At 43.4% G+C, this 25,533-nt stretch overlaps 1 protein-coding gene across 1 annotated transcript in view; it reads right to left on the reverse strand.

Moving 5' to 3' along the window:
* LOC124595086 (juvenile hormone esterase-like) overlaps positions 1-25,533 on the reverse strand; it is a 66,325-nt gene that overhangs the window by 23,410 nt on the left and 17,382 nt on the right. Inside the window, exons 5-6 of the mRNA XM_047133676.1 lie at positions 8,421-8,617; positions 8,153-8,324 (exon numbers count right to left, since the gene is read on the reverse strand). Coding sequence (XP_046989632.1) covers positions 8,153-8,324; positions 8,421-8,617 — 369 coding nt within the window. The remainder of the gene's footprint in view (positions 1-8,152; positions 8,325-8,420; positions 8,618-25,533) is intronic.

Raw genomic sequence — 25,533 nt, forward strand, 5'->3', positions numbered from 1 at the left:
CCCACTGAGACCCCAGATCACAGCCACTCTCAACATTGTCAATAATGACCTTTTGCAGTCTGTTGCTAAAGTAACAGGTGAACCAATTGTGAGCTACTCCCTGTATTCCGTAATGGTCCAACTTATGGAGCAATATTTTGTGATCAACTCAATCAAATGCCTTAGTTAAAGCAAAAAATATCCCTAGTGTTCGAAACCTGTTGTTTAACCCATCCAGTACCTCACAGAGAAGAGAATATCGCATTTTCAGTTGTTAAACGACGTCTATAGCCGAACTGTACATTTCATAGCAAATCGTGTCATATAAAATGATCAATTAACCTTACATACACAGCCTTTTCAATAACTTTAGCAAACACTGTGGCATAGAAATAGGTCAAAAATTGTCTACATTATCCCTTTCTCCCATTTTTAAGCGGCTTTACTACTGAGTACTTTAATCGTTCAGGAAACTGACCTGTCCTCCATAGTCACGGCTCCTGTCTCATCTCTACGTCCAACATCCTACTTCCCTCCCTGTTGTCATTCGCATCTTTCCTACATGATAGCGATGTCGCATTTTGGGGGTGAGGAATGTACCGTCGTAAGCTGTCGCCAGCACACTGGTCGGCAAAGATACAGCGTTAAGATCGATACTAGGCCCTCGATCAAGCACGCCTATCAAGAGAGAGGCCAGAGACAGACTCACAAGCAACACGCCGCCAACGCCCTCTCGCCCACAAGTATGTAGATTGCCGCGGTTTACCGGAGGCCCTCAGTCGCTCACCAACTCAGGCACTAGCTCACTGACTTAATATTCCACACCGAGCGAGGTGGCGCAGTGGTAGCACACTGGACTCGTATTCGGGAGGACGACGGTTCAATCCCGCGTCCGGCCATCCTGATTTAGGTTTTCCGTGATTTCCCTAAATCGCTCCAGGCCAATGCTGGGATGGTTCCTTTCAAAGGGCACGGCCGACTTCCTTCCCCATCCTTCCCTAATCCGATGAGACCGATGACCTCGCTGTTTGGTCTCTTCCCCCAAAACAACCAACCAACTTAATATTCCACTTGGCGTCTGTCAGTGTACGTCGCAGGTTACGACATAACGACCAGATCAAGACTAGCAGAGAGACTAAAAAATTGTAATAGCAAGGGTACCGATACTATCAGCAAAAGGAGTCTCACGGAAGAACTTTACCACAACACATGGACTCTATTCAAGATAAGTAGCTTCTTGTTCATGTAAGTAAAGTACCCTGTTAATCCACGCGTGCATTTGTGTGGTAGAAAGAGGATATCGGCCACCTGTAATAACATCCTTTGCATTAATTATTTATTTTCAGTTTCTGCTACCAGTCACTTTTTTATTTTACGTTTAATCTAACAGAATGGACTGGTAGCAGAAACTAGAAATAAATAACTATCCCACACATTCACAGTTCACATAAGTAGCCATTATGGCCTTAAATAATACTTTCCGTTGCTTCTCATGGTACAAACTCTACACATACAATATATGGCAGAACAACTGATTGTCTTATGCATTTAATTTGGTGACAAAAGTAATGTACACAATGAAAGAAACTCCGAGAGATGTTAAGTGAAGATCAGTTTGGCTTTCAGAAAGATAAAGCCACCAGAGAGGCTTTTCTGATGTTGCTCTTGATAACGGAACCAAGGTTTAAGAAATGACCCGTTCATGGAATCTGTCGATCTAGAGGAACAATGTAAAACCATGCAAGGTATTCGAAATTCTGAGAAAAATGGTGTAAGCTATAAGGTAAGACGAGCGTTATAAAATGTGTGCAGGAACCAAGAGGGAACAATAAGACTGGTAGACCACGAATGAAGTGCTTGGCTTCAAAAGCTGTCAGACTGTGGCGCAGTCTTTCACTCCTAACGTTCAATCTATTTATAGAACAAGTAAAGACAGAAATAAGAGAAAAGTTCAAAAGTGAGATTAAAACTCCGGATGAATGAATATCAGTGATATTATAAGAGGGTGATACTGACGGCAGAAATTTATTGAAGTGGACAACGGCCGCTAGACCTTACGCCCTTGTGGTCTGTAAGATTTTTGTGTAGCTGAGAGGCTGTTAACAAACAGTAATAGATAGTTAATTCTTACTTATGTGCTTGAAATGATAACGAAGTCTTTGAAAAAATCTTCAACTCCAGTAACATTACTTCTGACTGAGCTGATCCCAAAATGTGCCTAGTTCCGAAGAGACAAGAGGACTGTATCATCTTGGAATATTGGAATTCTTATCACTAAACTATATTATCTAGAATTTTGAAATACAGAAAGCGGTGTTGTTAAAACCAGAAAACCCTTCAGAGTTGATAAATTTACCACATAGCACCTATTAATGTTGAAAATACTGGTCATATCAGATATGGAGAAAGGAAGTATATTCAGAAGAAGCAGTGCCAGTGGCTGGTATAGTATCAGTTTAGCTATGTAAACTCTACGCAGATATTCATTGTGAACACACAGAACTTTACAGTGGATAGTAGTGGTAACTGAAGATAATCAATGCAGTAAGGAAACTAACATCAGAGTTCACTAGTTGTTTCACGAATAGTTACGTGAAATTTAATTTTTAAAACTGAGTAGAAACGAGCTTATACTCGTACACTGGAATATATTTCTAACGTTCTGTGTAAATGATTTATGAAATATGATCAGTAGCAGTACGAGATTACTCGCAGATACTGGTGTTTTCTGCAGTAAGAAAAGTAAATGCAGGAAAATGTAGACAAAATTTACACCTTGTGTACCGAATGGTAGAGCTCTTCAATTGTGGATGGATGTTAAGTAACCCCCGCAACCAAGAGACAGAAATCGATAATAGTTGATTACGAGGTTAGTGGTGAACGGCTTGTACACCTCACATAGTGTAAGTATTTACAAGGAGTTATAAGAAGTGTTAACGTTTGAAGTCGTATGTTTCGTACTAGTTTGAGAAATACATTTTAATGAAAAATGATGTACTTTTCCAGAAATAGTTCGGCCGTTAGTAATAATAACGTAAAACAAGTACACTACTTGCCACTAAAATTGCTACACCACGAAAGTGACGTGCTACAGACGCGAAATTTAACCGACAGGAAAAAGATGCTGTTGTATGCAAATGATCAGCTTTTCAGAGCTTTCACACAAGGTTGGCGCCGGTGGCGACACCTACAACATGCTGACATGAGGAAGGTTTCCAACCAATTTCTCATACACAAACAGCAGTTGACCGGCGTTACTTGGTGAAACGTTGTTGTGATGTCTCGTGTAAGGAGAAGAAATGCGTACCGTCACGTTTCCGACTTTGATAAAGGTCGGATTGTAGCAATCGCGATTGTGGCTTATCGTATCGCGACATTGCTGCTCGCGTTGGTCGAGATCCAATGACTGTTAGCAGAATATGGAATCGGTGGATTGAGGAGGGTAATACGGAACGCCGTGCAGAATCCCAACGGCCTCGTATCACTAGCAGTCGAGATGACAGGCGGTCGAGATGACAGGCATATTATCTGCATGGCTGTAACGGATCGTGCAGCCACGTCTCGATCCCGGAGTCAACAGATGGGGACGTTTGCAAGACAACAACCATCGGCACGAACAATTCGACGACGTTTGCAGCAGCATGGACTATCAGATCGAAGACCATGGCTGCGGTTACTCTTGGCGCTGCATCACAGACAGGAGCGCCTGCGATGGTGTACTCAACGACGAACCTAGGTGCACGAATGGCAAAACGTCATTTTTTCGGATGAATCTAGGTTCTTTTTACAGCATCATTATGGTCGCATCCGTGTCTGGTGACATCGCGGTGAACGCACATTGGAACCGTGTATTCGTCATCGCCATACTGGCGAATCACCCGGCGTGATGGTATTGGGGTGCCATTGGTTACACGTCTAGGTCACCTCTTGTTCGCATTGACGGCACTTTTAACAGTGGACGTTACATTTCAGATGTATTACGACCCGTGGCTCTACCCTTCATTCGATCCCTGCGAAACCCTAAATTTCAGCAGGATAATGCACGACCGCATGTTGCAGGTCCTGTACGGGACTTCCTGGATACAGAAAATGTTCGACTGCTACCCTGGCCAGCACATTCTCCAGATCTCTCAACAATAGAAAATGTCTGGTCAATGGTGGTCGAGCAACTGGCCCGTCACAATACGCTAGTCACTACTCTTGATGAACTGTGGTATCGTCTTGAAGCTGCATGGGCAGCTGTACCTGTACACGCCATCCAAGCTCTGTTTGACTCAATGACCAGGCGTATCAAGGCCGTTATTACGGCCAGAGGTGGTTGTTCTGGGTACTGATTTCTCAGGATCTATGCACCCAAATAGCGTGAAAATGTAATCACATGTCAGTTCTAGTATAATATATTTGTCCAATGAATACCCGTTTATCATCTGCATTTCTTCTTGGTGTAGCAATTTTAATGGCCAGTAGTGTATTAGGGAGGTGAGTTGAACAGCCAGATTTAGTGGAACTAATCAATGAAATTGTAACTGATATGTAAATAGAATCACTCAAAGTAGGCTAGGGCTAGGAGTTCCATTGTTTCGGTGTTCCTTATGAAGTAAACATGACAACAGACTACATTCTGTATATGAGGAACGGCTATACAGGCGAGTCGTGGTTCTGCGTACAGCACCACGGAGGACGTGACCTGAGGCTCCGATAGTAACGAACGTTCCAAATGGCAATCGTCATCATCTTACGAGACAAGCACGTATATGAGTATATGTTGTGAAGCTGGATACTCAACTCCATGATCTCTGGTTCGCAAAGCCGGTAATTTGGACAGCAGCTGTTACATTTCTGGCGCATTAAAGCCGATGGTTGTTCCCTACCGTCAAGATCTCCATGACGTCACATTTCGACGCGAGAACGTAAGATGGAATGTGAGTTCTGTTGCCCTTATGTAGCTACATATAAAGGTGTTCGACTGTTGCCTTGTCAGCACTTTCTGGGGATCTCTCACTCACTGATAACATCTCGCCTACGATTCATTGGGCATGGAATAGAGTGGAAAAAGCACAGAACGACGTAGGTACCTATGCGCACTAAGTTTTGCGGCCTGTATGTACTCAGATCACCTGCAGATGTAATCATATCCTCCTGCCATACTATGACTGTAAATAAGTAGTTTTTTTTTATTTGTCATTCCTCGTGCTGCTAAACTTAATGAGTAGCAACACGGAACATAGTAACACCAAACAGTGATTTTAAAGACGTGCACATTTTTCCATTCACTTGTCAACGTTCGTTGCTGGAATGACTTTCAACAGAATACGTAAATTTAATTAATAAAAATAGTCAGTTAATCTCTCTCACAGCTGCAGCTCCGCTACTGGCTGTTTAAATACTTTTCGATCATCGACTTCAATTGCATGTTAGGCAAAGTTTGTCTGCCAGATCCATATAGTACTATCACTGTCAGAGGGTGGTACGGGACTACAAGTCCCACCGCCACACCTCCAAACTGAATCGCAGTGACGCAGTCACTGCCCTGTAGAAATTTACTGCCCCACCAACACAGTTAGACCGCAAACGACAGGTGATGCTGTATTGTAACATATCACCCCGGACTACAAGTCCGTTAGACTTCAATTGCACCTCCAGATCAAACGCCACATGAGACGCCTCCAACGTGAATTCAGCTACCGGCTCGCCGAATGGAGCCCTGAACAGTGGGAGGACAGGATGTCCACCCTCCTACTCTACCAATAATGTGACTGGGCTGTCGTTCGCACCCTGTGGCGCTCCAAGCCAGCGACTGCTCATCCTATTCGCAAAGCAGCGGGCTTGTCATATAACCGCCCCTTGGTCCAGGACCTTTCTCCGAACGATCTACAGGAAGAACATGAAGTCCTGACAGCTGTTGCTGCCTTCCGCAACCGCCCACCCCAGTCCGCTCCCCTTCCTATGTCCATGGCAGAAATTCAGCGTATCCTTCGACGGAAACGTGGCCGGTCGGCCCCTGGATTGGACGGAATTTTAAATGAACATCTTTGCCACCTTCCCCGCACACCACTCATCCTGTTCACCAAGATTTTAAAGTGTTGTCTCACATCTGGCCTTTTCCCCCCTCAGTGGAAACAAGCCAAGCTGATTACGATCCCCAAGAGATTCAAAGACCGTACAGTCCCCACCAACAACAGGCCCATCAGCCTCCCAAACACTATGGCGAAGGTCCTTGTATCTGTGATACTTCACCGACTTTCCCAACCTCTTGCAGCAGCTGGGACGATCCGTCCTGAACAGTTTGGATTCACTTCGCACCTCTCTGCTGAACTTCAGGTCCTACGGATCACTGAACACATCAGCAAAAGCTTCAACACTGCCAAGTCGACAGCTGCCGTTTTTCTGGACTTGCAAAACGCCTACGATAAGATCTGGCAAGACAACATCCTACACAAGATGCTGACACAGACCCCTATACCGGATAATTATGTCAAGATCGTGGATGACTTCCTCCGTGGTAGGACATTCCTAGTGGCTCAACTGGGAATGCGTTCTGGCATTCGCCAGTTGTCGGCAGGCACTCCGCAAGGATCGGTGCCATCTCCCATCCTATTTAATATCTATGTCAATGATATGCCGGTCATCCCCGAGTGCCACCTTGCACAATACGCTGACGACACAGCGCTATACACCACTGGCCGCATTACTGACGCCGTCGTCGCCCGCCTCCAGCGACAGGTGGACGCCACTATCACCTGGTGCCGGACAAACAAAATAGCTCTCAATGCCGCCAAAACTACGGCAGTTTACTTCACGAAACGGCGCCCAGTCCTCCGCCGCAATATCTCGATTACAGGTGTGCAGGTGCCCTGGTCCCCGACAACCACCTATCTCGGGGTCCAGATGGACCACAAGTTGCTCTTCCACTACCATGCGGAGTATGTCACCAACAAGGGGCAAAAGCTAACCAGGGCTTTGTACCCGCTCTTTCGCAGTAGGGAACTGAACCTGCATACCAAGCTCCGCATTTACCGAACAGTTATCCTGCCTGCCCTCACGTATGGATCTGCTGCATGGGCCACGATTAGTGTCACCAGGATGCGGACATTGCAGCGCCTGCAGAACAAGGTGCTCAGGTGGAGCCTGCACGTCCCGCCACTCACGATAATTGTCACTCTCCACGAGGAAGCGGATATCGTCCCCCTAAAGACGACCATACGCAACAACGCGCGGCGTCTCTATGAGAAAGTGGATGCCTTGCGGGACACTGTCCATGGGTTACGCCACGTTGGGACCACACTTCCACGCCGCTGGGATCGACATCCGGTTCCCCTAACCATTCTATAGGAAACGGATTCCGACCATGGCTAACGATAGGTCTGGCACGCCCACCACGGACGCATCCTTTGGCGGGACTAGCCCCCATTCTACGTCCAATACTTTCCAATCATACCTGCCCATGTTTGGCTAAGTTTTTCTGCCTGACTCATGTAGTACTGTCACCGTCAGAGGGTGGTACGGGACTACAAGTCCCACCGCCACACCTCCACAGTGAATTGCAGTGACGCAGTCACTGCCCTGTGGAAATTTACTGCCTCACCAACACAGTTAGACCGCAATAGACCGGTGATGCTGTATTGTAACATATCACAAAAAAAAGACTTAAATTGTATACCTACCATTCGTGTAGTAACAATAATTAATCTAGCGAGGACAGATTTGTAGTACTAGATCAATGTCTAAGGGTTCATATTTGGATCCGTATAGTACTGAATATAATTTCTGCAAAATAATTTGCGTGCAATTAATGTAATTCTATAGTGTTTCACAGCGTTCTGAATACATATCATTGCAGATTTCTTCGTTTTCCCAAATACTTGACAAAAATATATTGCAATATTGTACTGTGGCGAGAGAGGAAAAAAGATCACAATCATACAGTGAGAGTAAATTTTCCTCTTTTGTAAGTCGTATAATAAATATTAGATATTAGAGAGAAAACTTCCTCTGTTAACAGTATCAGTAACAAGAGTCGAAAATCAACGACCGAATTTTGTATTAACGTAAGGTTAAGTTTTCGAATATTATAAAGATAGATCTTCAGTCCTTTATTATTTGGAACATGTCGTTTTTCAGATCCTAAATATAAGGTTTCTGGAGTTCCGCTGGAGGTGCCGTATGTACCTACCTCGAATGAAAAGTATTCCTTCACGAGAACAGACACCTAAGATGGTGGGCACTTTGTTGAACTTGCCACTCTTCAGTATTTCCATGGGATCCTGTGTGATGATAGCGTCCTTCACGGTGTCCGGTTCTATGGTTGGCGCAAAAGGTGCCAGCGACTGCATTCTCTGCTTTTCCTAATCGACAGAGACAGTCCACAGTAGTGCAGAATACAAACTTGTATTGTTTCATTCGTAATAACCACTCACGAATTTTGGACACATTTACCCCACCTCTTTGGTCAGGCAGTTTAGTACGTTCTCGACGAGCTTCTGCACTGGTTGGTCTCTCATGAAGGCCAGTAGTTCCTCTGAACTGTCTCCCGTGAAGCCGAGGGATTTTGCCAGGCGAAACGTCCTGTCCTTAATAGGAGACGACACCAGTTCCAAAGACGCCACGCCGCTTTGGCAGATAACCTTGTGGAACAGACCTGCCAAAAGAGAAAAAATTAAACAAAAGATCACGTTACTGAACATATTATTCATTAACTTATGTTCAAACCCGAGCGACATTCTTGAAAGCAGTATTAGGAACAGTTGATTATCTGAAAGACACTCCTGAGGTTGTTCATTTAGCATCATCTGCAAAAAACAGCATGGCATATTCTAGTGCACGTAGCTAAGTCGGTAGGGCGTTCCCAGAAAAAGACAAAGGTTTTTGGTTCGAGTTCCTGTCAGGCTCATAGCTTTAATCTGTCAGGTCCCTTCGAGTCAGTACACGCGTTACAAAACTAACACTCATTCTCCAAGATACGTTCTGTCAGCCAGTTTGAACACGAAAGACAACAATCTAGCAGATTTCAAGTTTGAATTTCTGGTATGGAAAGTCTTGATACAGGATACTACTGTACTCATGGGAAAGTTCTTTGATGTGAACAAATCTACGACTTGGATGCAAGATCACCTCACGCTCCAAAACTGCAGCTCTAAGCGTGTCAAAACTGACCTGTACTTACGAGTTGCGGCACATGTTCGAACGTGCCATTTTCAGAGTATGGGAAAGTTAAAAATGACTCGACCCGTATCATCAAGGTTGGTAACAGATGGCTCCTGCTACATCTGCCGTTGTCGTTGTTTCATACAAGACTCAAAATTGTTGGATGAATATTACTTTGAGTTCACTTCATTACAGCTTGTAGCTGCAGAAAATGTCACAGGCAGAGTGAATATAGCGTGTTTACTGAGTACGGATGGCCTAGACTAACAGTACCACGATTACTAATGACTTCATGCATCGGTGGAACGGGAGGCGTAGATAACCGTCAGACAGTTCATAAAAGTTCTTGCGCGTTCCACGGCATTGCAGATAAAAATAAGTGCAAAGGCCTGTGTTATGAATCGGCTGTAGGTGAGATGTTTTCACATTTTAGCTACTGGGAAACGAAATGCTATTATGAAGGCTCTTATTTTAAAATCAAATACTTGAAGCGAGCGTTAAAAGAAGACAGCTTCCGTGATGTATAAAGGGAATTAATTTGAATGAGGGTGCTTCATGCATGTACCAGATTTACGGTGTGTGAGCTCAATTATTGCTGTGTGCTGCTTAACGTAACCGGTGTTTACAATTGAAGCCAGTGTTAGGGGGGAATTGCGTGAGACATGCACTGGTATAGCTAACTTTAGAAGTAAACGCCCTCTTTAAAAGTTCTTCGATATTCAATAAATACAAGGGAACATCGCAACTAATTGCGTTAGGATACTGAGACAGACCTCCTCTCGTTGGAACTGAGAGGTGTATCAGATGTTTGCTCTCTCCTCTGTCGAGAGGAGGTACGGGGATCCAAGATCTTGCGCTTTTGGTGTCAAATCATTCTCGTAACACAGATGAAACGCGCCAGTTGGCGTCAGAATCTTTACGTATGCAGAGCAGTTAAAAACGTTTTAACTTTGTATGAAAGCTGTACTACTGTACATACGTGACATATTGTGGTGGGAGGTCCGAAGTATATTTTTCTAAATGTTTCGAAGTGGCACTAGAGAGTAAAACATTTGCTCGTTTCAGTGTTGTTTCGTAGGTACATATTTGGACCGATGTCAAGAGATGTAGAGCAATGGTAAGATTCCAGATTCGCACTCCGGGAGAATGGAAGTTTCCGTGGAAGATTTCAAATTTAGGTCTTCTATGATCCTGTAAATCACTGAACGCAAATACCAGGATGGTTTCTTTGGAACGTATACGACTAACTGCGTTCCACGTCCTTGTGTACCATCTTTAATGACTTCGTCATCCGTCGTCGAAGGGAAGATACATCCTTACCTTCTACCTTTCCGAGACCTTCTGCGTACCTGAAATCCGACTCGCGCATTTGTCGTGCAAAATGCGACTGGGTAATGTGTAACTCCTAGCACCTGGGTCGACAGGTAGAGCACGCTAGTGAACAACTTTTCATTAAAGTTTATTTAAAGTCCGAATGACATTCTCTCGTGCGTAACGCACTGGTAAAGGGTATGCCGAGGGAGGTCTGGTTGCCTGACCTGTTACCTTCCCAATTGTCCACTGGTCCCGCTGTCTGGAGTTCGCAAGGTATGACCTCTATGGGAGCCCCTAGAAGGAAGATATGCTGGAAATCACTGGATGTTCATTGGCAATGATTACATCAACTCCATGTATGCAACCTTTGTCTAATGAACCGAAATGGGATATAGCCAGTCACTTGACGATTGTTCCACTTGCACTCGCTACCACCTGGTGACACGCACAGAACGTCAGAGCTTTCCTGCAGTCAACTCTTACGTCATTTAGAAACCTGTGGACACAACTGCAGGCCCACTAAGTTCCTGCACTCGCTTTCGCAGTGGAACATTGGTTTTAGAGATAAACAGTGTTTTTCAAGCCCAAAAGCTGCTTAAAGCTACGGTACACCACGGATTAAGTGTTCGTGGTATTATATACAGTCGGTTGCTTAATGACTGAGGGAGTATTCAGCGTTACCGTGCGTAACCACTTCCAGAGGGTTATGAGCAAGGTTGATGCAGAATTCTTGGCTACTCCCAGCCTTCTTTAAGTCTGATCGAGGCGGGCTCCCACAGAAGATCAAGACTGGCTATGAAGTCATCAACGTTAGACCCTACACACCGAGCCCAATGCGTTGCTACAAATGTCAGCGTTATAACCGTAATTATATGTCACGTAAAAATGCAGCCAAATTCGTAACTTGTGGCAAGGATGCGCGTGAGGGAGACTGCCCACCTCCTTCCCCGCACTGCATCAATTGCGCTGGTATCCATGTCGATTCACCCCGTGAATGTCATCTGTACCTCGATGAGCGGGCCGTTCAGGAGATCTGGGAGAATGAGATATTGCTCGCAAAGTGTCGTCTAGCTGAAAGCGTTGCACACCACTTTCGGCGTGGCAATTACAGTATCGTCGTTACTAAGCGATGACCTCTGAAGGATATGACCACACACACCTGCGACCTCCAGTTCAGTGCTATGGTTGCGAAAACGGCAAGTGCTAAGGTTCGTCCTCACCTCTGTCTCAATACACCAAAAAATCTTCGCCCACTCCAGTGAAGTCACATGTGACGCAGCCAGAAGAATGGAACGGTATGTCAAACCAAACACCTTCCAAGTAGCTAAATTTACAAATTTTTATTTCATTGAGCTACTAGTTTTGGCGATATATTACGTCACCTTCAGCCCCCCTTACTAACGTGTAGGAAGATTTCAACCTCAGTTCCAGTCAAAATAGGGACCAGCGTTCGAAGACTGGTAGCTGTAGGTACTAGATGATGTTTGAAGTGATGCCTGTATCAAAAACCTACAGATACCCGTCTATGAATGCTGGATCCTCTTTTGACTGGAACGGAGGTTGGAATCTTCCTACACGTTGGTCAGGGGGCCTGACGATGGGGCAAAACATCCCCGAAACTGATAGTCCAATAAAGTAACCGTTTGGAAATTTAGCCGGCTGAAAGGTGTTTGATTTGAATTCTGTACTGAACAGCCGAGATCCCGTAATCATCTCTGACAAGATGATCATACACAGAGGAACGGAAAGTTAAATATAAATACACCTGAGACAACCTTTAGCTCATCAAGTCAGCAAACGTCCAGGTCTACATCTGGCAAACGCGAAAGTGCTAAGGAGTCGAACAAAGACAAACGTTCTCCTCATTCTCCAACTCGGGGATCCTCTACAGCAGTGGCACCACACGACACCTCTCTGTCCAGCGAACCATCAACCGATTCTCCACCGTGGAGTTGGTTGATAGGGCCAAGGAGGTCACGCCCTCGACACAGCTTTGATTTCTTACACTCCACTCCAAAATGTTTCGGCCTTCTTTCCGAGGAAAGAACTCCAGCTCACCGAAAAAGTCATGAGGCTCATTTTAGGCCATTTGATCGAACACCCAGCTACATGCTGTTGCTATCCGTGTTTTTCTTCCCATTTATACTTTTTCTCTTTGTGAGATCTACATATCGTCATCTGATCTCGCCAAGGCACACATGCCGCAGCCTACCGCTCGGATCCCTCAACCTTTTCTCAACTCTTCGACTTTAGCGACCTCCAGCCCGTTTGCGGCTGAGAACCTGCCCGAGAGTCTCTCTGCTGGCATATATTCTGAAACTGCTTACTCTCATTTCCCTTAACTCTGATAAACCCAAGTTTCTTTCAGATTCCACACCTATCTTCTCGCATCAGGTTTTTTTTTTTTTTTTTTTTTTTTTTTTTTTTAGTGAACTGTTTGCACGCCGTCTAGAGTGATCCATCCTCTCAGACATATACTCGAGCGAGAGACTATTCTACGTGAGTAATTCGTCTACTAACTCATGTCGGCCTTTAGAGGCATTTCTCACCCTAAGGCCAAGAGAATGCCCTGAACCTCTGTCTGCTTCTTCGCCATCCTTCGCAAGGCCGTTAGGAGAATAGGGGGGGGGGCGGGGGGGGGGACTTCTTTTGCCGGAAGTCGTCGGCCGATAACGCTGATTATTAATCAGCATTTAAGCAGTGGCGGTTTTCGAACCCCGGGGCCGAGGACGTATTGATTACCAACTAAAAACCGCACCCCTATATCACGGGTGCTACTGCCCCTAATGGCAGAAGAATCAACGGCATGAAGACGGCATTAGGTTACAGAAGGCAATGGAAAAACTGCATTAATGACATATAATGTGTATCCACAGGACGTATGGCCTGTAATTGAAAAAGTGTCATGATGATCTCTCCATCGACAGATTCCAGAGAGGGGACTGTCAAGGAGGAGGCGACCATGCGAAAAAGACTGAATAATCAACGAATTGATGACGTCCTGTGAGTCGGGGAGTGGAATGTAAGAAGCTAGAACATGGTAGGGAAGCTAGAAAATCTGAAAAGGGAAGTGCAAAGGCTCAATCTAGAGGTAGTAGCGGTCATTGAAATGAAATGGAAAGGAGGCAAGGATTTCTGGTCAGATGAGTATAGGGCAATATAACCAGCAGCATAAAATTGTATAGAAGCGTAGGATTCGTTATGAAGAGGAAGTAGGGCAGAGAGTGTGTTTCTGGGAACAGTTCGGTGATACGGATGTCCTTATCAAAATCAACAGCAAACCAACACCGACAACTTTAGTTCATTATACATGCCTTGGTCGCAAGCTGAAGATGAAGAGATAGAGAAAGTATATGAAGTTATTGAAAGAGTAATACAGTACATAAACGGAGATGAAAATGCAATACTCGTGGGGGACTGGAACGCGGTTGTAGGAGAAGGAGCAGGAGAAAAGGTTATAGGAGAATATGGGCTTGGGACAAGTAATGAGAGAGGAGAAAGACTGAGTTCTGTAATAAATTTCAGGTAGCAGTGAATACTCTGTTCAAGAGTCACAAGAGGCATACTTGTAAAAGGCTGGGGAAGATTTCAGTTTGATTACATCATGGTTCAGCAGAAATTCCGAAATAAGATACTGGATTCTAAAGCTTACCCAGGAGCAAGTATAGAATCAGATCACAATTTATTGGCGGTGAAGAGTTAGTTGAAGTTTAAGAGATTAGACCGAAAGAATCAATATGCAGAGAAGTGTAATATGGAAGTACTAAGGAATAGCGAGATACGCCTGAACTTCTCTAAGGCTATAGATACAACAATAAGCAATAGCTCAGTAGACAGTTGAAGGTGGATGGACATCTCTAAAAACAGCCGTCACAGACGCTGGAAAAAACCCATAGGTACAAGAAAATAACTGCTGAGAAACCCTGGCTAATAGAAGAAATATTTTAACAAATCGATAGAAGGAGGAAGCACAAAAATGTTTAGGAAAATTCAGGACTGTCTCAGCATGTAGGATAGTCAAGACAACCTTCCGTGAAATTAAAAGCAAGCGTGGTAACATGAAGAGAGCCACATGGCCACAAAAATTAAGAAATGAAGAGTGCATTTGGAATTTCGCTGTTAAATGCAGAGGAGAGAGCAGATAGGTGGAAAGAGTACATTGAATGTCTCTATCAGGGGGAAGGTCTGTCTGTTGTGATGTAAGAAGAAACAGAAGTCGATCTAGAAGAGACGGGGTACCCAGTATTGAAATCAGAGTTTAAGAGAGCTTTGGATAACGTAACATCAAATAAAGCAAATTGGATAGATAACCTTCCATCAGAATTTCTAAAACCATTGGGGTAAGTGGCAACAAAACGGCTATTCTCGTTGGTGTGAATCTGGCGACATACCATCTGACTTTCGGTAAATTATCATCCAAAGAATGGAAAATAAAATTAAGGATGTGTTAGATGACAATCAGTTTGGAGTTTGGAAAGGTAAAGGCCCCAGAGGATCAATTATAATGATATGGTTGATAATGGAAACAAGAATAAAGAAAAATCAAGGCACGTTCATAGCATCTGGAAAAAGCGTTCGACAATGTAAAATTGTGCGAGATGTTCGAAATTCTATATGCGGTATTACAGTCGAATATTGAAAGTTAGCTGGACTGATAAGGTAAGGAATGAAGAGGTTCTGTGCAGAATTTGCAGAATTGGAGAGCAAAGGAATATGTCGAAGACACTGGGAAGAATAAGGGACAAGATGATAGGACATCTGTTAAGACTTCAAGGAATAACTTATGTGGTACTAAAGGGAGCTGTAGAGCGGAAAACTGTAGAGGAAGACAGGTACTGGAATACGTCCAGCAAATAGGTTTCAAGTGCTATTCTGAGATGAAGAGGTTTTCACAGGACAGAAATTCTCGGTGGACCGCAACAAACCAGTCAGAGGAATTATGACTCAAAAGAAAAAAAAACCTTCAAAATGGCTATGACAGTTCGTTAATTGTATTAATAGGGGTATCCTCAGAAAGAAGGAAAGTCGGCAGACAGTTGGGGTCTAAAAACACTGAATCGGCTTTCTTCATTCCCAGTAACGTTGGTACAAAGTGTAGTCATAGAGAAAATACCACTTGTTCCAAATATGACAAGCTGAGCTGTATTGCATCACCTGCAAAGTTTGCCCCGGATGCAACATCGGATAAGCAGGCAGGAGCTTTAGCACCAGGTTTAATGAACATCTTAGGGTTTCTAACTCAGAATATCCCTTGGGTACCAACTTTCGTGGGCAGAGGCATTCGTCGCCGATTTCACTAGTAACTTCAGAGTTTTATATCGAGAAAACAAGGGCCATCCTTTAAGCAACCTAGAGGAAGTCGAAAATATGAGATCCATTAGTCGTTTTCCGCACCAGTCCCGGAATGGACAAACGGATTTGAGAAACGGTAGCGTTTTTGGAAACCTAGACTGCCTAATTTAGTTGACATAATACTCTGGATTTTCTTTACCTAATCCCCTTTGTTCCTCCTGGGCCATTCCATTTTCTTCTCCCTCACCTCCTACACCACCTCCCCACCTCCTATGCTCCCTTCTTATTGTCTTAGGTTTCCCACATCTTGGTTTCGAACATGTCTTAAATTTTTTAGAAATTTTCTTTTTATCTGCTCTTAGTTACTATCAAAATTCACTGCAGTCTTGGATTCTTTTAACTACCAAAGCGAAGAATTGTTTTGAAACATTTTCACGAAACAATAATATTTAGAATTTAAAACTTCTTAATTTTTTTAAAAAGTTTTAAGGTTTCTTCAATTGACACTGTCAGCAGATCTGTTTTGTTGCCCTAATATATACATATGATGTTCCTCTTTTACGCTCTAGCTTTAGCATAACATACTGGCCTTAGTAACGAAAAATATGTCAACTGTCACTAACATATTGCTATTCCATAGAGTGGTCTTTAAAAATGTTTTTGACCTTTTATCCGAATGTTTCTTGTTCTCATTCACCATTAGTGTATCCCCAAAAGAGCACAAATCAATCGACATTTAATGTATTCGCAGTTGCGAATAATGACAACCATCAGCTGTGGAACTGAATGACGACGGTGAAGATTTGTGCTGGACCGGGCCTCGAACCGTGATTTCTCGCTTATCGCGAGCGGTTGGCTTGTCATTTATATATATATATATATATATATATATATATATATATATATAATTTTGTTCGGCATTGGTCGATTCGTTTTGTCTGGGCAAACGCCATATGACATCTGTTGAAGTCGATCGTTGATTCCTTCACTCAGTTTTTTTATTACAGAGGACAATCGGTTCTGTGACTGAATACGCACAGCTACCGTGCCGGCATTGGCTATACGTGCACGACTGACAGACACACCAAAACGTCCGTATGTCGTCAACCATGCGTTTACGACCTGGACTCGCACATCCACTGTATATATTCCCTTACAGGGCAGAATTTGTCGCCTGACCGGTATCGGCAGACAAATACGATATTGCAGTGGCTGCGTTGTTCTGTTAAGATACGAAGCTCCCTTGGACACAGAGTCTGCAATATCGTCTTTGTATGCCGATACTGGGCAAGCGACTTTCAAGTACAACGCCTGACCTGATTGGGTCTGGCCCTGAGTCGTGCACGCTTAGCCAAATGGCAGCGCGATCGCACGCGATAAGCGAGAAATCCTGGTTCGAGCCCCGGTCTGGCACAAATTTTCACTGTCGCCACTCCTTTCCACAACTGATGGTTGTCAATATTCGCAATTGCGAATACGTTTAATGTATTTCGTAGCGGCTGCAGTGTCTGTTCCTTTGGACATGAATGCGTTTCCAAAGGAACGTTGAGTCTAATCAGAATAACAGAGGCACTGCAATATCGTACCGGTCATTCGGTCGAGCACGCGCATCATCAGCGCAAGCGCGAGCTTGTCCACAGGCAAACTGTTTACTTTCCTGCCGTCAGTATGACAGCACGCAGCCGCGTCCCCTGTCCGCGCTTCCGTGTAGATGGGAGAGGCGGTAAGTGCAGTTTTCAGATTCTGCTTTTCCGTCAGTAGCTATCTACCTGTTTTATTTGCTCCAGATATAACGTCCCTCCATTTTGTGGCAGCCACTTCTTGGTTTTTCATTCTGGCCCAAAATTAGATCTTAATAGTTTTCATTTAATTTCTCCTTACCATTGTATCACTATGGTATGATCCACTATTCTGGAATCCGGCTGTGTCACTCTATGAAATACCGCATTGTACCGGTGTTTTATTGTGACGGACAACGAAAGATGGTTAAAAATGATCCGAACCTATCCGCTGTAATGCTTTAGTTACGTGAGTACCTACATTTTGATATTCTCATGTACGAGCTTTAATACTTAAAATTTCTTTTCAATCTTGAAATTATTTACCATACCAGTGTATAATTCAGGGTTGTTATGCAGATGTTCACCTGAAGATATGGCTTTTAGTGCCACGAAACCGGTGATGATTCAGTGATACAGGACTAAATATAGCGTTTTATTAATACTCAAGATAGATATCTAGCTCTGATTGCCATACCTACAAGGTCATATGCATCTTCCATCCAGCTGCCACCCAATTTTCCTCAACAGCAGTGTCAGCAACGTGATGAAAAGCATGATCAGTTATCGGCTGGTGTGAAGGTTTGAATCTCTGACTTTGCTAACAAACGTACGTGGATATCATAAGAAACACTCTGCAACTCATCATCTCGTCACTCTGACAACCCAAATTATGAACAATTTTCTGCGCAGGTGCCAGACTGTAGACGTGTTTTTTGATTTAGCTAATGGTAGCTGTTGGAGGACGGGCATTCTCCGTACAATGTGCATCTGGGGCTTCCGAGGCCCCTTATCACATTTAATTGCAGAATTTATAAAAGAACAGTTTTTCAAAGTTCGTGAGAGTTTGGCATTGTCGAATACTTTTATTCAGGAGAAGAGGCTGCCTCGGGGCTAAGTGATGAGCGTAGCCTCATTTTCCGTAGCAGTTAACCCGATCAAGGACCGACTCCCGTCTGGCACATCACGCTCCCTTTTGGCCGATGACTTTACGATCTACTGCAGCTGTTAACAGACCTGTTTACTTGAGCGACGTCTCGACCGTCTTTACTCGTGCATAATCGAAAACGGCTTCCCCATTTCCACTGAAAAGGCTGTCTGTCTGAACTTCAAGTGGTGTAAGGAGTTTCTTCCACCGTCCTTACGTCTCGATCCTGTTGCTTTGTCGTTTGTCAAAACCATGAAATTCTTGGCGCTCTCGCTCAACAGGGTTGTTTCAAATGGCTCTGAGCACTATGCGACTTAACATCTATGGTCATCAGTCCCCTAGAACTTAGAACTACTTAAACCTAACTAACCTAAGGACATCACACAACACCCAGTCATCACGAGGCAGAGAAAATCCCTGACCCCGCCGGGAATCCAACCCGGGAACCCGGGCGTGGGAAGCGAGAACGCTACCGCACGACCACGAGCTGCGGACTCGCTCAACAGGGAACTCCATTGGTAGTCTCACATATCGTATCTGGCAGCACGCTGTAACCGATCTTAAATATCCTGTTTTAAACGGTTCTTCAGGGGGAGCAGATCGAAAAATCCTCCATCACTCATACCAATTCCTTTTCCAATCAAAAATGTACAATGGGTGTCTCGTTTTCCCATCTGCACGACGATCTATTTTACCCCTTCTCAACACAGTCCACCATCGGAGCATACGTTTGGCCACTGGTACTTTCTATACTAGCTCAGTTATGGGTCTCTAAGCAGATGCGGCCAAACTATCGCTGTCATACCACGTGGTGTTCTCCTAAGCGTGCCATCGTGGTGTTCGCCGACGCTTACCGTCTGTCCTCTATGCTCCCACGTACAGCAGAATACCACTTTCCAGAATGACAATACATCGGGGAATCAACGACATTGCTGAGAATTTGCATGAACAACTGGCAGCGAAAATTGAAAACTTCCTAGCGTACTCCATCGCACTTGATGAGTCCACCGATATTAACGACACGGCTCAGTTAGCAATATTTTTGTGTGGCGTGGACGACGACCTACATGTAACGGAAGAGCTCCTGAATAGGATTTCGTTGAAGGACACTGTTACAGGGGCGGATATTTTAGCAGCTGTTGAAATGGCAGCTGAAGGAATAGGACTTCCTTGGGAAAAGTTGTTTTCCGTAACCACAGACGGGGCACCAGCAATGTGCGGTAAAGCAAAATGGTTTATTGGCCTACTGCGGAAAAAGCTTAACATGCCGAATTTACCTTCCGTTTATTGTTCTGCACACCAAGAGGCTCTTTGTGCGAAAGTTATCGGTCTTCAAGATGCGATGAAAGTAGTGGTGCGTATCGTAAACTACAGTCGTTCTCATGGACTCACTCATCGTCAATTCAAAGAATTTTTGATTTCCTTTGAAGAAGAGTATCAAGACATACCCTACAACGCTGAGGTGCGCTGGCTGAGCAAAGGGAAAGTGATTTCCCGAATTTTTTGCCTGCGGCACACTGTGGCTCAGTTTTTGGAGAGCAAAGGACGTCCGGAGCCACTTTTTCATGACCCTGAATTGGTAGCTGATTTAGGATTTTTAGCAGACATTATGGCTCTCCTAAACGATTTAAGTCTGAAACTCCAAAAAGAAAACAATCTCATCAACGATATGATCAGCAAAATAAAGGCTTTCCAGTATAAACTGAATCTCCTCAAAAACAACCTATCAAAGAAAAATACGCAACACTTTCCTGAACTAGGTAAGCGAGATATAAATTGTACCTTTATTAAAACAGCCTGACTTTTATAACCGCTCTAATCAAAACGGTACTATGTTTTTGTTTGACAGCATCTGTGCAGGAAGGAGCGCGCTTTGAAAAATACGTCGAGGTGCTACAATCGCTTGAAAATGCGTTTAACGACCGATTCCAGGTAATGTGACGGTATGTGACATACAGCCAAATAAAGGAGATGGCGTTACATATGCAAGTGTAGCATTACATTAAAACCAATAGTACACATTACATGTTTATTAAAATCTATCGTATTTTAGTACTTCGAAACAACGGCTTACATTACTTTCATTTATTAACATTGGCTTTGTTATTGTTTCAGGAAATTACCTACCTGCAGCCAATTCTCGATGTTTTTATGAAACCTTTTTCGATGGATATTGAAAGTGCGCCTTCATATTTACATTTCGAACTAATTGATTTGTAAAGCGATGTTCACCGAAAGGATGTGTTTTATAGTACAAAAGGTTTGCTCCAATTCTACCAGAATTTGCCGAAGGAAGAATTTCCCAAGTTACACAGAGAAGCAGAGAAGATTATTTCTATGTTAGGTTCCACTTGTGTATGTGAAAGGTTTTTTTCTGTTTTGTCTTGTACAAAAACTAGATTGCGTGCGAGTGTTTCTAAATGTAATTTAAAAAATTCTCTCAGAAATTGTTGTCAGCCAATCTCTTGCTCCAGAGCTTAGCAGCATAATTGCAAATAAAATTAAGAGCACATAGGAAGATATATTTGTGTTGAAACCAAATTTAAAATTGTTACCATTACAGTTACTATATAAATCTCTTTTGCACCGGTATACCAAACTAAGCTCTCCATCTAGCGTACATTAGTATTTCGCAATGACGAAGACAACAGGGTAAAAGCTTTGAAACAGGTGGAGACAGGCGGCGCGAGCGACATAAGCTAAGGAAGTGAGAGGCAGCGCTGTTGCATAAAGCCGAGGAGTGGGGGGTCTGCACCGTCGTCAACATAGCGCAGCCGTCTTCTGCACTCTGCACTGTGCGATGCACCGGTGCATGCACCTTGTGCGACCCTGTTCTAGAACTTTGCACGCAACTTGGATGCCACACCTTCACCTTAAATGATGACTCTAAGACCGACTGTGCTGCCGGATGCGCCTTTCTCATTGGCAACGAAAATTTTTGACACCGGTTTCTAGATCAGTGCTCGAATTTTGCTGCAGAGCTTTCCGCATACTATTAGGCCATTCAGTATATCCGAGACACAGGCTCGTCAACTGTTCCGTTTCCCTCAGTGCTCTCCAGAGTCTCTGTACACTATACTCATACAACTCCTTGTGTTGTTTTGGTCTTTAGTCCAGAGACTGATTAGATGCAGCTCTCCCCTGCCCATTAAAACTATACTCAATATTACAAATTTCTCTTCCTCAGAAACGCTTTCCTTGCCATTGCCAGTCTACAAGTTATATCCTCTCTACTTCGACCATCATAAATTATTCTGCTTCCGAAATAGCAAAACTCATATACTACTTTAAGTTTCTCATTTCCTAATCTAATTCCCGCAGCTTCACCCGATTTAATTCGACTACATTCCACTATCCTCGTTTTGCTTTTGTTGATGTTCATCTTATATCCAGCTTTCAAGACACTGTCCATACCGTTCAGTTGCTCTTCCAGGTCCTTTGCTGTCTGTGACAGAATTACAATGTCATCGGCGAATCTCAAACATTCTCCATGGATTTTAATTCCTACTCCGAATTTTTCTTTTGTTTCCTTTACTGTTTGCTCAATATACAGATTGAATAACATCGGGGATAGGCTACAAACCTGTCTCACTCCCTTCCCAACCACTGATTCCCTTACATGCCCCTCGAGTCTTATAACTGCCATCTTGTCTCTGTACAAATTGTAAATAGCCTTTCGCTCCCTGTATCTTACCCCTGCCACCTTCAGAATTTGAAAGAATTCCTGTCAACATTGTCAAAATCTTTCTCTAAGTCTACAAATGCTAGAAACTTAGGTTTGCATTTCCTTAATCTATTTTCTAAGATAAGTCGCAGGGTGAGTATGCCTCACGTGTTCCAACCTTTCTACGGAATTCAAACTGATCTTCCCCGAGGTCTGCTTCTACCAATTTTTCCTGTAAATAAATTCGTGTTAGTCTATTGCAGCCGTGGCCTATTAAACTGATAATTCGGCACCTGCTTTGTTTGGGATAGGAATTGTTATGTTTTTCTTGAATTCTGAGGGTTTTTTGGCTGTCTCATACATCTTGCTCACTAGATGGTAGAGTACAACGAATTCACGAATGCCTCCACTCGCTCGTTGATGATGGCGACAACGGAATGGATTACCTAGGCCTTTTAGCTATTCTGTTCCATCAAATAGGAACACTGTGTCCCTCCGGCTTCGACATTGATTTTATCTATATGGGAACAAACTTGACGTCTTCCTCTCGTTCCTGTCGTAGGGAGGAGATATTTCAGCTCTGCTGCGTACTGGGCGCTGTCGTTTCAGTCACCGTCATTTTTAAGTGGAGGCCTCGCACCACTCTGTATTTACTGCAACCAGCTATCAACAGTATGACATTTTCTGCCCCTATGACTATTTTACAGTCGTTTACGTTCCAACGTATGTTTGTCAACTGAACAATCAGATATTTTAGCAGATACAGCACGAACTGTAGGTCGTGGTTCACTTTTTATTCGTTGTAGTAGTATGGCTAACGAAATTTAATTATTAACCGTATCAATTTCCCCCTCAAGGGGGACGTGATTGTTTTTAGCTGTCCCTCCATTCCAGTCGATTAGGCTCTGAGTATCATCGACTTCAACTCCATCCGTTAAGTGACCGTTTTAAGTAATGACACGAGTGCTTACGAACGCAGGTGTCTTGCACCCTAAAACAAGAAGAACAACAACAACGTATATTATGTCGACTGACAATATTGCCTGTTTTGGTTTTGTTCGTTACAATGTGCTTAACATATTATACTGAGAAACAAACTGAAGTTACAGTGTCTAGCTCAATTTCTACAAAGCGTTGGGATTAACGACGATTATAATATATGCTAATGGCATTGCCGCAGTGATAACACCGGTTCCTGTCAATAAACCGAAGTGAAGCACTGTCGGGCTTGGCAAACACTTGAATGGGTGACCGTCCGGTTTTCCCGAGCGTTGTTGGCAAGCAGGGTGCACTGAGGCCTTGTGAGGCCAATTGAGGCGCTACTTGGCTGAAAATCAGTGGCTCCGGTCGGGAGAGCGGTTTGCTGACCACATGCCGATTCATATCCGGATCCAGCGACGCCTAGGTTTATCGGCTAAGGATGACATGTCGGTTGGTCGGTACCGTTAGGCTTTCCGAGGACTGTTCGGACGGAGACGAGTTATATTGGAATATATAGCACTTGCAGCTTTATAAAATAACGTCTCAGTTCTTCTACTTTCCCCAAAGTGCCATCACTTCAACCCAAAAACCATAAATCTTGTATGCAGGCGTTAACATACTCCCAGGTCTAGAAGATAGTTCAGAAAGTAAAAATCCAATGCGACACTGTCCACTAGTTTCTCAAAACCATTCAATGGGCACGCTACACGCAAAATGTCCGCTGGCGACAGGATCGTAACGGTCATGTTTAGCTTTCATTTCGTGTACCGCAACTTCCTACTTGTCTGCCTGAAAAACTTAATCACCATTTCTCTTGAAGGAGTAAGATTGTGTAATCAGAAAGAGGTTTAGATGTTAATATTACCCACTGCAGAGCTTCGGCGTAAGATTTCCGGATAATAAACTGATACTGTACTGTCGATGTATGGCATGATGTCCTTTAACGGCTATTCTATTTTGCCTAAATAACGCTTTCTTTACATAATAAATTGCTCAACAGGCAATTCCAAACTCCCATATTCCAATATAATTGTTGTGGTTATCTGTGTAATTTCACATAGTAATTTATTGTACAACTTAATTCTTTGCTAGACAGCTCTTTTGAGTTTTATTCTTTTTTGGTAATTTCTGTTTAGATTTTGGTCCATGAGCTATTTTTGATGTGCGTTACGGATTGGTAAACCTAAATCTTTTATCACATCTTTATGATAAACGCAATTGGTTTTTGTCTTATTTTATACTCCTTTTTGTATTTTGAAAAGTGTCTACAATTATTTGCGTTTTTTCTCCATGGTGAAGTTACGCAGGTAAGCACTAAGTGGGCGTACGAGTATTACGCACTTAAAAGACACTGGCTTTCACACACTGATGACGAGACAGTCACGACTTACCATACTGATGAAATTCTTTTTGCAAGTATCTTTGTACGTTCACATAACTTCAACTGACAACCAATATTCATTCCTAGGAAATTTGGTATCCAGTTTATAGACGTATCACTTTCTCTCTGCAAACTAAAATCCATGACAATCTTTTATTTATGTTAAATATAACATTACTGTTCATTGCCAATTAGTAAACATCCTTCAGAGGTTCATCTGCAAGGAGTTTCCTTATTTTTCGATGACTATATTATTGCTGTCATCACCAATGTGATTACTTCACCATGACGGACTACTGGGAAGGTTATTGGTGTTGAGGTAAGCTCAATTAATGATTACAAACCTTCCGCCGATGACAGATATTCTCCCAGTATCATTAAGTGGGAAATAATCACTCCTGCTGGGAGACAGTATAAACAAGACAAGCGCTGTTTGTTCGAGAAATGGGTAACAACTCAAGACGACAGCGTTTGAATTAAGAGTCAACAGCTCATTATTTGTTGGGTGAAAAACAGTTTACGAGGTACTTGGAGCTCTTGAGATCTGAGCGTTGATCGGACTGTACTCCTTGATGTGGGGAGGTCGCTGTGGGCCGTCTTTGATGTAGGTCATAACTGGAGCTACTGACGTCATAAGTTAGTGATATACTGTAAGTGTGAAAGATCATTTTATTTCGTTACGGAATGTTTCCATGTAGCTTTGAGCTGATTTTAATGTTTAATTTTTGCAGCCGAGTGTTGTGGCTTAGAAACGAATGAACAAATATTAGTATGTGACGACCCATCGACAACAACATCAGAGAAGAAACACAAGTAAGGAATTCCGCTGTGCACTTTCAAAGAAATCGTCCCGACATTTGCCTTAAACGACTTAGGGAAGTGATGGAAACCCTAAATATGATGGTGATCTAAACCGTTGTCCTCCAGAATATGCGTCCAATATGCGAACTCTGTGCCACACCGTTCGGTGGTGCAGCTAGGAGAGTGCGAATGTGATGGGTCCGCAGTACCTGTATTAAATCCTGGAGCTATTAACTGGAGCTGGTTTTGTCTGAAGAGACGCAACTGGTAA

Source organism: Schistocerca americana, chromosome 2 (assembly GCF_021461395.2).
Source record: "Schistocerca americana isolate TAMUIC-IGC-003095 chromosome 2, iqSchAmer2.1, whole genome shotgun sequence".
In the NCBI taxonomy this organism is placed as follows: Eukaryota; Metazoa; Arthropoda; class Insecta; order Orthoptera; family Acrididae; genus Schistocerca; species Schistocerca americana.